Source organism: Fukomys damarensis, unplaced genomic scaffold, assembly GCF_012274545.1.
Source record: "Fukomys damarensis isolate Sample0158 unplaced genomic scaffold, DMR_v1.0_HiC HiC_scaffold_32, whole genome shotgun sequence".
Taxonomy (NCBI): domain Eukaryota; kingdom Metazoa; phylum Chordata; class Mammalia; order Rodentia; family Bathyergidae; genus Fukomys; species Fukomys damarensis.
The window spans coordinates 30,721,782-30,735,411 of NW_022900944.1; the positions used below are offsets into that span (position 1 = coordinate 30,721,782).

The 13,630-nt window shown below is 38.1% G+C and overlaps 1 protein-coding gene across 3 annotated transcripts in view; it reads left to right on the forward strand.

Moving 5' to 3' along the window:
• The first annotated feature begins 13,544 nt into the window (after window positions 1-13,544).
• Window positions 13,545-13,630, forward strand: part of Cmtm3 (CKLF like MARVEL transmembrane domain containing 3) — a 19,805-nt gene continuing 19,719 nt past the window's right edge. The window contains exon 1 of one of the 3 annotated variants that reach the window (XM_033757793.1): window positions 13,545-13,626. In XM_033757793.1, coding sequence (XP_033613684.1) covers window positions 13,588-13,626 — 39 coding nt within the window. In that variant the 5' untranslated portion in view covers window positions 13,545-13,587. The remainder of the gene's footprint in view (window positions 13,627-13,630) is intronic. The other 2 variants (XM_019205760.2, XM_010612161.3) reach the window with 2 other exon arrangements.

Genomic DNA, 13,630 nt, shown 5'->3' on the forward strand with positions numbered 1-13,630 from the left:
GGGATTTATCCCAGAACAGCACTGCAAAGATTTTAACTGAACTGACAGTGAAACCATAGTCCAAAGGTGGGTATAAAATTATGGCCTGAATCTAATGAAGTTGTCTACTAAAAACCATCATTCTCTGTACAATTTGGAAAAAAAAATCCAAAGGTCAAAACACAATGCTCAAAATGGTCAGGATACAATCAGCAATTATTGACATATGAAGGACCAGAACAATTCAACATATCATGAGGGAAAAAGTAACTAACAGACACCAATCCCAAGGATGGCATAATTATTAGGATGATTAGACAAAGACTTTAAAGAAATATTCTAACCATGCTCTAAGAATGATACAATAAATGGAAAAAGAAAGTCTTAGTGGAGAAATATAAGATACATAAAAACAGAAACAAATAAAACTTTCAAATTGAAAACTCCAAGGATGGGCTCAATAACAGAATGGAGATGACAAGGGTAAAAGTTGAATGAAGAGCTGGCTGCTTGTGGCTTGGACAATGTAGCAGCTTCACCCCACACATACATTCACCCCAACTGTCTCCATGTCCCTGAATTCTGCACCCTGGCCTCGACTATCTGCCAACTTCAAGCCAGTTCTATGCTTTGCTTTCCCTTGGCATGGGGCAGCAGAGATGCTGAACAACCAGCAAGTAAGCCCAGGGAGAAAATACAAACCTGGCCTGTAGCACAAACCCCAAGGAAAGCCCACAGCTATTGGGAACAAAAACAGTGTGGAGTTTTCTCTGAAAGTAGATCTCTCATGGCAGGCTGGGGTTGGAGAAGAAACCCAGTGCAGCGCCCTCCATATTACCAGACAGTGTTTAATCAGATGCCATTTTGGGAAAGGGTTGAGTGTTTAAAACTGAGCCACAGCCAGACGTGGTAGCACATGCCTGTAATCTCAGCACTCAGGAGGCTGAGGCAGGAAGATAGCCACAAGTTTAAGGCCAGTCTACCATAGTTCAAGGTCAGTCTGGACTACATAGTAAGACCTGTCTCCAATAAATACATACATACATACTACATACATACATACATACATAAATAAATAAATAAAATGGGAGGCTGAGCCTGTGCTTCAGTGAGTTCACAGAACAACTACAGACCAACTCCACTTCATGTTTTAAGTGTCACCCTTTCACAGTTACTGGGTGAGAGACAGCCATGGGAGACAGGAGCAGAAAGGATGGGGACTAGACATAGACCCTCTTACAAGTTTAAATTTCAGCAGAAAAAGACATAGGTCCTGCTCTCTGTCATGAGAAAACAGACCTAGTGAGTGTGGCTTTCCAAGGAGGCTGATTGAATCCTTGTTCCATTGCCTACATCCAACAGAGACTAGAGGCATGATTGCTTTTCCCATCTGCTAACATGAGCAAGGACACACCTGGGTGTGAACAATTGCCAGTGTCTGAGGTGTATGGACAGAGGGGGCTCTGGAGCAAGCAGAGCCATAAAGCTAGGGAGAGAAACCTATAGCCATTAAACTAGGCAGAAAAAAAATCATGACTTCTTAGATGCAAAGACTGCAGATTCTGGAAAGAAACTACTCATTCAAAAACAGGAATTCTTTCTAATTGACTTAATTTTCTTGTTCTTTCATTGCTTTTCTGGGGGGATATTTAGGGGTTGGGGTTTTAATCTTTTTTCTTATTTTTTTTCTTTTATTTTGTTCTCTTGTTTCTTTTTCTTTTTTTTTTCCATTAAGTTTATTGGTACATTTTAGGTATACAATATAGTTACATTCATCACTAAGATCTTGCACCTTTGCATGATGTATCTTGGTTCTTATTTCTGCCCTCCCTTCACCCCCTCCACCCTTCCCTATTTACAAAGACTTTGTTTCCATATTTTTCCATTTCTCATATTTTTTATTTTTCCTTCTTTCCTTTCCCCTACCCCTCCCACTTCCCCTACTCCTTTAGACATTTTCTTCTTATTTCACAATATCAATTATACATTTTATATGTAAATACTGAATAGTTTCTCTAGCGTGCAAAACTAAAAGTGTAAATGAGGATCTTTTCCTTCTTTTTATTGTTCACTTTTCTTTTATCTAATATTAATATCCTTTGACTCTGCAATAGGATGCCATATCTCACTTTTCTGTCTTCCTTATCATATTTCAAATTTCACTTTTCTCATTCTCCAGTTCCCCACTCCTTCTGTCTATACTAGTATAACAATTAAGCTTTATAAATCTTTAAGTAGTTAACTCTATGTTATTACTGATGAATACTATTCTATTGTTAATGGAATTACAATTGTTCCATTAAGTAGATACTTTTTGTATTTAATATTTGGTTTTTCTTGGTGTTTATATTATAATGATAGATTTCTTTTATATGGTTAAATGTAACAGATCTCATATGGTTTTGATTAAGATTATACTATAATGATCTCTTTTATATGGTTATATTGGTATAATGTTTATACTATAATGATAGATCTCTTTTAAATGGCTAAGAAATAAGATCTCTTTTACATTGGTTCTTAGTGTATGTTAATATCCAGTTTGTCTTTGATGCTATTATTGTTGCTGATTTTATTACTACAGCCAAAGCGACACAGTTGTTGGTTTTCTCTGTATGCCCATATCTGGACTACTTTGGTGTCATTAGCAATACTGTGGTCCATTCCTAGAGAAGTGGGCATTGAGCCAAATACATGGTAGGCTCTCCTCCCAAAGAAAAAGAGGTGCTGGCACTGTGGGACAGAGGCAAAGGCCTACACTTAGCCACAGTCAGAGTGCATTGCTGAAAAGCAGATGCTACCTGAAATGGCCTCCATACCAGCAACAAAATCTTCCACTATAAATAACCCACAACAAGCCTCACCAGAAAAAACAACAAACCAAAATAGAAACACAAGAAGACAAGGAAACAAAATGCCTCCCCAAACTCCAAACTCCCCCAAAGCTGAAATTGAGAGGGAGGAAATGAAAACATGCACAGCTAAATTATTCAAAAGCATACAAGCTGGGCGTGGTGACACACACCTGTAATCCCAGCATTCAGGAAGCTGAGGCAGGAGGATCGCTGTGAGTTTGAGACCAGCCTGGGCTACATAGCGAGTTCCAGTTCAGTCTCATAGTGAGACCCTGTCTCAAAAAACCAAAAATAAATAAATAAATAGATAAATTATTCAAGAGCATAGCAGATAAGAAAATATGGATCAATAAGTTGCTTAGAGGGCCAGGGATTTAGCTCAATGGTTCTGCCACCTGCCTCACAAGCACAAGGACCCAAGTTTGATCTCCAGTATCAAAAAAAAAAAAGTTTCTTAGTTCAAAGAAGATCTAATTAAAGAGTTAATGGACCTAATAAAGGAAATGATCAATGAATCTACAGAAGACATTAATAAAAAGCTAGCTGAGCTAACCAAATGATACAAAACATGAATGTCCAGTATAGAAAAGAATTAAAGCCCATGAAAAGCTTCCAAACAGATCTTCAGGAAGTTAAAAATTCTACTGAAACTACAGGCAGGAGAAGTGACCAATGTTAAGACAGTGTCAGAATGAGAAGACAGGACTATTATCAGTGACCATTACTGAGAGATAACAACAAACAGTATAAGAACATGAAAAATGGATCCAACAGCTGTAAGATGATGCAAAGAACACTAATCTAAAATTAATTAGAATTAGTGAAAAATGAGAAGACAGCACAAATGGCATAAAAATCCTGTTTACAGAAATAATAGCAGAAAACTCCAAATATGGTAAAAGAATTCAACATGCAGATGAGACATAGAGAATCCAAAATAGTCATGATCAGAAGAGAACCTCTACATGACACATGATAATAAAAAAATCTCAGAAGTCTAACATAGGAACAGAATTTTAAAAGCTGTTAGAGAAAAGCAATAAATCATTTAGAAAGTGATTACAGCAGATTCATTAACACAAAACTTTAAGGCCAAGAAAGCTCAGAGTGAAGTGTTTGAAATCTTAAAATAAAATAACTTCCAACCAAGACTGATGCATCCTGCAAAACTATCTTTCAAAAATGATGGAGAAATAAGACGTTTCTATGATAAAGAGCACATTTAAAAAATTCATGATCACTAAACCAGCACTCCAAAAAAAAAACTATCAAGAATATCCTCAAAAAAAGAATGATGCTAACAATGCCAAAAGTCCAATAGAAAGAATAAATATTCCAACTAGGGTGAACATTAAAGTAGAAGGGAAAGAAAGGGAATTGGCAAGAGGAAATAATGTAATTACAGGAATACATTTTAGTAAAAATTCTCAATGTGATGGTTTCAACTCTCCAATCAAAAGTCACCAATTGGCAGAATGAGCCAAGAGAAAATCCAATGGTATGATGGATACAAGAAATAACACAAAAAGAAATTCATAGAATAAAAATCAAAGGGTAGGAAACAATATTCCATGCAACAGGAACCTAAAAAACAAGCAAGAGTAGCTATCCCATTTTCAGGCAAAGTGGACTTTAAACCAAAACTAATCAAAACTGATCAAAAAAAGGCAAAGAAAGTCACTGCATGTTGGTTAAGGGAACAATTCAATAGGTAGAGATAACAATTATCAATGTATATGCATCAAACAATGGCATACGCAACTTCAGAAAACAAACACTACTGTAAATGAAATATCAGATAAACATCAATACAATTATAATAGGGGACCTCAATACTCCATTGTCACAACTAGACAAGAAAATCAACAAAAAATTAGAGTTGAATGAAACCTTTAAACAAATGGACTTAATAGATATCTACCATTTCTATGCAACAACAGAAAACATTCTTCTTAGCAGAACAGGGACTTTCTCCAAAATAGTCATGCACTAGCCAATCCTTATTGTCTATGTTTAAGTAAATGCAAAAGAATCAAAATTATACCATTCATATTATCAGATCATAGTGCAATGAAACTAGAAATTAATGGCAAAAGAAATCACGGAAACTATGCAAATGCACAGAAATTAAACAATACATTCTTGAATAATCAGTGGGCCATAGAATAAATTAAGAAAGAAGTAAAACAGTTCCTAGACTTAAATGATAATATCAGTACAATATACTGGAACTTAGAGAATATAACAAAAGCAGACTTAAGAGGACAGTTTATGGCATTGAATGTCTACATCAGAAAAATAGAGTGAGCCCAAATAAATACCTTAACAATGCATCTCAAAGTCTCAGAAAAACAAGCACAGTCAAAATCCAAAGCTAGTACAAGGAAAGAAATTATAAAGATCAGAGCTGGAATGAATGAAATTGAGACCAAAAAAATACAAAAAAAAAAAAAAGAATAAAGTGCTGGTTCTTTGAAATAATAAACAAAATAGACAAACCCTTAGCCAATCTTATACCCAAAAAGGAAAGAAAAGGCCCAAATCCATTCAATTAGAAATAAAAAATCCTGAAGATTATTAGCAACTATTTTGCAAACCTATATTCCAATAAATTAGAGAATTCAGAAGAAATGAATAAATTCCTAGATACATATTAATTACCAAAATTGAACCAAGAAAAATACTGAATGATCCAACAACAAAAGGCACTGAAATGGAAGCAGGGGAAAAAAAAAACCTACCAACTAAGAAAAACCCAGAGCCTGAGCCTGATGGATTCACTGCTGAATTCTACAAGAACTTCAGGGAAGATCTAATGCTACTATTCCTCAAACTCATTAATGAAACTGAAAAGGAAGGACTACTCCTAGTGTCATTCTGGAAGCTAGCATTATCTTGATTCCAAAACCTTAGAAGAATCCAACCAAAATAGAGAACTATAGGAAAATCTCATTAAGGAACCCAGATGAGAAGTCCTCAACAAGATTCTGGCAAACAGAATGCAACACATCATCAAAATGATCATACATCATAACCAAGTAGGCTTCAATCCAGGGATGCAAGGATGGTTTGACATACACAAATAAATAAATAAAATATATCACATAAACAAAATAGCATCAAGAAAAATTAAACACTTAGAAATTAACCTAACCAAGGATGTGAAAAAATTCTACAATGAAAATTTCTGGGGGCTGGGGATGTGGCTCAGAGGTAGAGCTCTTGCCTTGCATGAACAAGGCCCAGTGTGTGATCCCCAGCACCACAAAAAAAAAAACAAAACAAAAACATAACAAATAAAAAAAACTGCAGTACTCTGCACAAGGAGATCAAAGAGGACATCAGAAAATGGAAAGATATACTGGATAGTCAGAACCAATAAAGTCAAAATGGTCACACTTCCAAAACTGATAATAGATTTAATGTAATCTCAATAAAAAAGATCAATAGCATTCCTCACAGAACTAGGAAATCCTCAAATTCACATGGGACCAGAAAAGACCCAGAATAGCAAAAAACATTTGTGGGTAACAAGTGCAAGGCAAGAGGTATCAAATCCAGATTTTGAATTATATTACAAAGCTATAGTGATAAAAACAGCATGGTACTGGCACAAAAACAGACATGTGGATCAATGGAACAGAACAGAAGATGCAGAAACAATCTCGGCCATGTTCAGCTATTTGATCTTTGACAAAGAGGCAAAAAACTACACTGGGGGAAAGATATTTATTTTTTTATTTTTTATTTTTTGAGACAAGGTCTTGCTATGTAGTTCAGGCTGGCCTTGAACTCAATATGTAGGCCAGGCTGGCCTTGAACTGACAGTGATCCCCTTACCTCAGTCTCCCAAGTGCTGAGATTACAGGTGTTCACCACCATGTCTAGGAAGATAGCCTCTTTAATAAGTGGTTTTGGGAAAACTAGCCATCCACATGCAGAAGACTGAATCTAGACCCATGTATTCCACCATGAACTAAGCTAAAATCAAAATGGATCAAAGATCTAAATGTTAAAACAGAAACTCTTCATCTGCTAGATGACACAATAGGTAAAACTCTTAAAGACACAGGCATAGGCAAGGACTTTCTGAAAAGAACACCAATGGCATAATAAATAGTACCAAGAATCAACAAATTGGATCACATCAAATTAAAAAGCTTCTGCACAGCAAAGCAAACAACTACCACAGTGAAGAGACAACCTTATATAAGGGAAACATTTTTTACCAGCTATTGCTCAGACAGAAACTAACAGCTAGAATATATAAATTATTCAAAAACATTAGATTCCCAAAAATAAAAGACCCAATTAAATATGGGAAGCGGAATGAAGAGACACATCTCAGAAGAAGTACAAATGGCCAATAAATACATTTTTAAAATGTCCAATATCACTGGCCATTAGAGAAATGCAAATTAAAACAACACTGAGACTCCATCTTACTCTAACAAGGATGGCTGTCATCAAGAAATCAAAGAATAATAAATGCTGGCAAGGCTGTGGAGAAATAGGAATCCTACATTGTTGGTGAAATGTAAACTAGTACAGTTCCTATGGAAATTCCTCAAAAAGTAATACTAGAAATTCCATTTGACCAAACTATTCCCCTTCTAGGTATCTTCCTGGAAGAGTAAAGGACATCATATTACAGTGATACATATATATCCATGTTTACAGCAGCACAATTCATAAAAGCTAGATGTTGGAAGCAGCCTATATGTCCATCAACAGATGAATGGAAAAAGAAAATGTGTGTTTATCCACAATGGAGTGCTACTCTTCCACAAAGAAAGATACAGTTGAGTTATCTGTAGGAAGACGGATGCACCTTGAGATCATGATGTTAAGTGAAATAAGACAAACAAGCATAAAATTATCACAAGGTTTCTCTTATATGAGAAACCCAAAATATAAATAAAGAGCAAAATAAAAGATAATAAGAACTAGAGAGATTTTTTTTTTCACATGGAAAAGATATAGAAAGAGATAGATGGAGGGGGAGGAAGTGGAGGGAAAGGGGACATAAAAATAATTAAGATAGCTAGGATAGCTTTCTTGACGATATCCGCCCTGCCTCCCCTCCAAGGTGTTGTTCTGTCGGTGCTTTTTACTCTTTTACTCTGCCCAAGCTCGCTCTGCAGAGCCTTCTCTTCACTTTTCACTCTTCGCTTTTACTTTTTTAAATAAATTTGCCATTGCTTTTTGAAAAAAAAAAAAAGAATTAAGATGTATTCTGCAAATGTACCAACTCCCCATGAGAAATGTAATCATACGTATTGTAAACATGTACTAATAAAAAATAAAAGCTGGGGAAAAAGTCAATGAAATTCAAGGTAGATAGAAATTATCTAGAAAGAAAAAAGATCAAAAGAAATGACAGGCCCTCAGAACCCTGAGAGATAATATCAAAAGGTCTAATATTCATTGATTCACAGAAAGAGAAAAGAAGGTGTGGTACAAAAACTTGTTTGAAGAAATGATGGCTGACAACATTCCCAAATTGTCAAAAGACATAGACTTATGGATTCAGATGCCCAGTAAAATCCAGATCAAACAAACTGCAAATACTCCTGAACCAATACATCTTAAACTCATAAAAACCAAAAATAAAGAAGAAATTCTTGAAAAACATCAAGAAAAAAGGATGTGTTAAACACAGGGAAACAACAGGGCCGGGGATTTAGCTCAGTGGTTCTGCTGCCTGCCTCACAAGTGCACAAGTTCAAGCCCCAGTATCCCCCCCAATATATATGGAAACAACAATTTGATATCTAGTGAAAATATCCTTCATCATTGAATACAAAATGAAGACATTCTCAAACAAAGGGAAACTGGAAAAAGCCTTACTAGCAGATGTGCTTCCTTTGGAAATTCACTGGACAGAGGCAAATGATTTCAGAGAGAAACATGGGACTTCCAAGATGAAGGAAAACCAACAAGCAGCGAGTGGGTAGATTGAATATTCTTCACCACTTGGGTTCTTTAAAATATGTTTGAGGTCTGGAAATAAAAATCATAACATTATATGATAGGATTTGCAACATCTATAAATGTAATATATATGACAACTATGGTACAAGGAGGGTGGGTAAAAAAATCAATGACACAAAACATGAATTAGGTAGTACAGAAAAGAATTAGAGTCCATGAAAAGCTCCCAAACAGACATCTCAGAGGTTAAAAATTTTATTGCAAATATGGGCAGCAGAAATGACCAATGTGAGGACAGAGCGTCAGAATTAGAAGACAAGGATTCTTTCAAAGACCAATTGCTCAAAGATTCCTTAAAAATAACAAGAGAACATGAAAAATGGATCCAACCACTGCTAGATAATGCAAAGACTAATTTAAGATTAATTGAAATAGTCAGGCATAGTGGCGCACTCCTGTAATCCCAGCACTCAGAAGGCTGAGGCAGGAGGATCACTGTGAGTTCGAGACCAGCCTGGGCTACACAGTGAGATCCAGGTCAGTCTCACTACATAAGTGAGACCCTATCTCAAACCCTCCCCGCCCCAAAAAAAGATTAATTGAAATAAGTGAAAAATTAGTAGATAGCACAAGTGGCATAACAAAATTGTTTACAGAAATAATAAGAGAAAATTTCCAAATATAAGGAAAGAACTGCACATACAGATAAGTGATGCATATAGAATCCCAAATAGCCACAATCAAAACTTCTAGTCACACTAGTCAAAATACCAGAAGTCTAGCACAAGAGCAGAAACTTTTTTTTTTCTATTTCTAAGACAGAGTCTCACTATATAATTCAGACTGACCTTGAACTCACTATGTAGTTTAAGGCGATCTTCCTGCCTCAGCCTCCAACGCCTGGCACAAGAACAACATCTTAAAAGCTGTTAGAGAAAGACAATGAATTACTTATAAAGATAAACCCATCAGAATTACAGCAGACTTCACAACACAAACCTTAAAAGCCAGGAGAGCTTGGACTGAAGTGTTTCAAGTTCTAAAAGAAAGCAACTTCCAAATGAGACTTACATATCTGTATGGTGAAAATACAAAGTAAAACGACAAATAAAAAAAAAAAAACAGGAAAAGGTGTTTCTTATTTGCTTTCTCAAAAAAGAATCAATTTTCTGAACATATGCAATCTTTTTTACCATTTTTTTTTCCCTGCAGAACTGAAGCTTGAACACAGGGCCTTGTACATGCTAGGCAAGTGCTCACCACTGAGCTCCACCCCTAGTCCTTTTTATTTTATGTTGAGATAGGGTCTTGCTGAGTTCCCCAGTCTGCTCTGAAATTTGAAATGCTCCTGCCTCAGCCTCCTAAATAGCTGGGATTACAGTTAAGCAGCACAATACCCAGCTTCTCATGCATAAATTTTTAAAGACCAACAAAACAACAAAAAATATGCAAAGAACATGAATAGTCCGTTCTCAGAAAAGGAAATAAAAATGACCCTTACACACGTGACAAAAACGGATCTACTCACGTCTAGAGGAATGCAAATCCTCAAATGTAAAATGCCAGGGGAGACCTTGGTTTCCGAATATATTTTCCAATAAAAAGAACAAGAGGGCGGGGAGGAGGGGGTGAAGGGAGGGCAGGGACAAGGGGCAAAAATGAGAACCAAGACCCGTCACGGAGAGGTACAAGATCCCAGTAATGAATATTCATACTGCATACCCAAAATGTATCAATAAACTCAACAAAAGAACAACAACAACAAAAAGAACAAGAACTTCACGGGGAACCGGCTGATCCTAGGGCTAGTATTGGAAGAGTACAATAAGGAAATAAAGAGATGGAAAAAAATGTAATGGGGAAATCAGGCCCACAGGCACCAACTCAGGGAGGTAGGAAAGCCCTGAGTGAAGGGGCTTCTAATGGCCAAAGTGGAAAACTTCACCAGCAAAATAGTGGGATAGTATTTAACTATACTCCAAAGAATAAAATACGTAAATGGAAAAGAAGGGGAAATCTTCCTTACAGGAGCATGTTTCAAAAAATAATAGAGCCAACCAGGTAGGTTGCACAGAACTATTATCCAGGACTCTGGGAGGCTGAGGCTGGAGAGTCGCAAGTTTGAGCCCAACCTGGGCAACTAAGAGATTTATCAAGATTCTGTCTCAAAAAAAAAAAAAAAAAAAAAAAAAAAAAAAAAAGAGCAACAGTGCTTCATTCCATAGCAGGTATTTCCAGAGTCCAGCCTGGCTGACAAGCTCTGAGCTCGGCCTGGCCATGGTGAGCTGCTGGAGAATTCATATCCTGCTGTGGGCACAAGAACACCACGGGGATCCAAGCCCCTTGAGTGAGTACTTCCCGCTTCTCTCCCAGCCCCTCTAGACCTGACTTACTATTTTGCTTTATTTTGTTACCTTTTTTTGCAAACTGAGATGTAATTTACATGAAACAAAAGGACTCATTTTAAATGCACAGTTTGATGTGTGTTGACCTATTCACGACCCTGTGTAACACCGATCAAAGCAGAGAACACTGCCAGCACCCAGGATGCTGTCTCTTACCCCCACCCTAGGCAGTTACCAATCTGACTTCTGTCATTGTTGTTTACTTCTGCCTACTCTGGTGTCTCAGAAAAGTGGACAAAGGGGTATGTACCCTTTTGAATCTGGCTTCTTCTTTCCCTTCCCCCACTGAGTAGTATTCCACTGTGTGGATCTCCCACAGTTTATTCATTCACCTGTTGATGGGTGTGTAGGGGTTTCCCGTCTGGGTTATTAAAAGCAGAGCTTCTATGAAACAGGTATTTGTACAGACAGGTGTTTTCATTTCTACCTGATAAATGACCCGTGGCTGGGCTATACAATAAACCTAGGAAACTTCTGAAGAAACTGCCAAACTGCTCTCCAAACAGCCCATTTGCTCATCAGTTGGAGACTGGATAAAGAAGATGTGGTTTTTCTATAAAATGGAATACTACTCAGCCATAAAGAATGAGAAATTAGATACATTCATAGGAAAATGGATACATATTGAGGATATAATCCTAAGTGAAATAAATAAGTCACACACGTGTAAATACCAAATTGTTTCTCTGGTGTGAATAAACTGTAATAGTGCATAAGATCCTAATGAGATAATTGACAATGTGAAATAGGAAGAAAAGGGCTAAAAGTGTAGGGAAAGTGGGAAGGGTAGGGGAAAGGCAATAAGGGAAAAGAAAAAAATCTGACAAAATGAAAAAATGGAAATGAAGTGTTTGTAAATGGGGAGGGAAGGAGAGGTTGAAGGGAGGGCAGGGACAAGGGGAAAAAAATGAGAACTAAGACCTGTCATGTAAAGGTACAAGATCCCAATGATGAATGTAACTGCACTGTATCCCTAAAATGGACCAATAGACTTGATGAGAGAAAAACAACAACAACAAAGTCTGGAATCCTGGATACCCTAAGTGTAGAAATGTACCTATACTCTACGGCCTCACCTGCACTTGTAGCTCTTTGTCCTTTCAAGACACTTTAATGGGTGTGAATTATCTTGCTGGAGTCCTATGCTGGCCTAGGAACCTAACAGTGAGGAACCTCTTTTTATAGTTTTTACCAGGCATTCATATATCAATTTTGTGAGCTGTCTGTTCAAAACTTTAGCTCATTTAAAAAATTCAATTGTTTCCTTGTTACTGAATTGCAGTTTAGGACCATATTTTTAATAAATTGGAACCTGGCCTTCCTCACTTAAAACATCACCCAGACTCCTCTGGAGGACCTGGGAGGAAAATCCAAATGCCAGGGGTCTGGCCCTCCCTGCTGGCTAACCCCTTCTCTGATCAGTGCACTGAACCCCTCTCCCCAGTAGTCCTTTTTTGATAATGTTGGTCTGGCTGTCCTAGAAACCAGTCAGACATCTGTTACCAGGAATCACCCAATTTAGGATTCCTTGGACTCTTAGTGCTTGCTCTTTTACCCACCTCCTTCCAGAACAGCTGGGTCTTCCACGCATCCCAGATTTCTAGCTCTGCTGGCCATAGAACAATGAACGTTGGGAAAGCCTTCTCTGCGAAAATGGCCCTGCATCATATTCACTGAGGAATCAGGAGGACTTCATCAAACAAGAAAGTAGACAAAGCAGGCAGAGTCCGTACAAAGGCCCTGGGGCAGAAAACAGCATGGTTTATTAAAAAAAAAAAATGTAAGAACCTGGTGGATGAGTGGGAGGAACAAAGGAGAAAAGGGCCCCAGAGGTTGTTTTGTCTATAGCAGACCCAGAGCAGAAGGGACTGCCCATGGTGCTTTGTTTGGTTGTTTGTTTTGTTTGGGGGAGGGTGGAAATGACCAGGACTGATGACTTCTGCATCCTCCTGGCTGCCAAGGGAAGAAACCAAGAGGGCTCTTAAAGAGCCCTTACCCAGTTCAGGGAGGCAAGGGGAGTTGGGAATCCACTGTTGGTAAGAAGTGAGCAGAGACCAGAGAAAGCTTTAGGAAGGAAAGATGGCAGGCCCCGGCCTTGGCGATGGAGTGATGGTGGAGGGTGAGGAAGGACGATTCCTAACTCTCTGGCTCTTGGGGGGGTGGGAGTTCCGTTCACAGAGGCCGGGCTCTCCCTGTAGATAAGCACGGGACTGGGTCTTGGTCCTGGTGCACACGCCCGGTGTCTGTGCCTGGGGAGCGTGGGGGGACAGAGACAGAGACACTGAGATGGCCAATGGTGTCCGTCTGGGAATCCCCAGGATGGGCTGCGCTAGGGATGGGATACGCTGGGGATGGGGCTGTGGAACCCAGGCCTGGGGTAGCCAGCGAAGGGCCAGGAAGGAAAAGGGTTGAGCATGAGCGGAGAGAAGAGTGGGAGAATGGCCGGGGAAGAGGTAG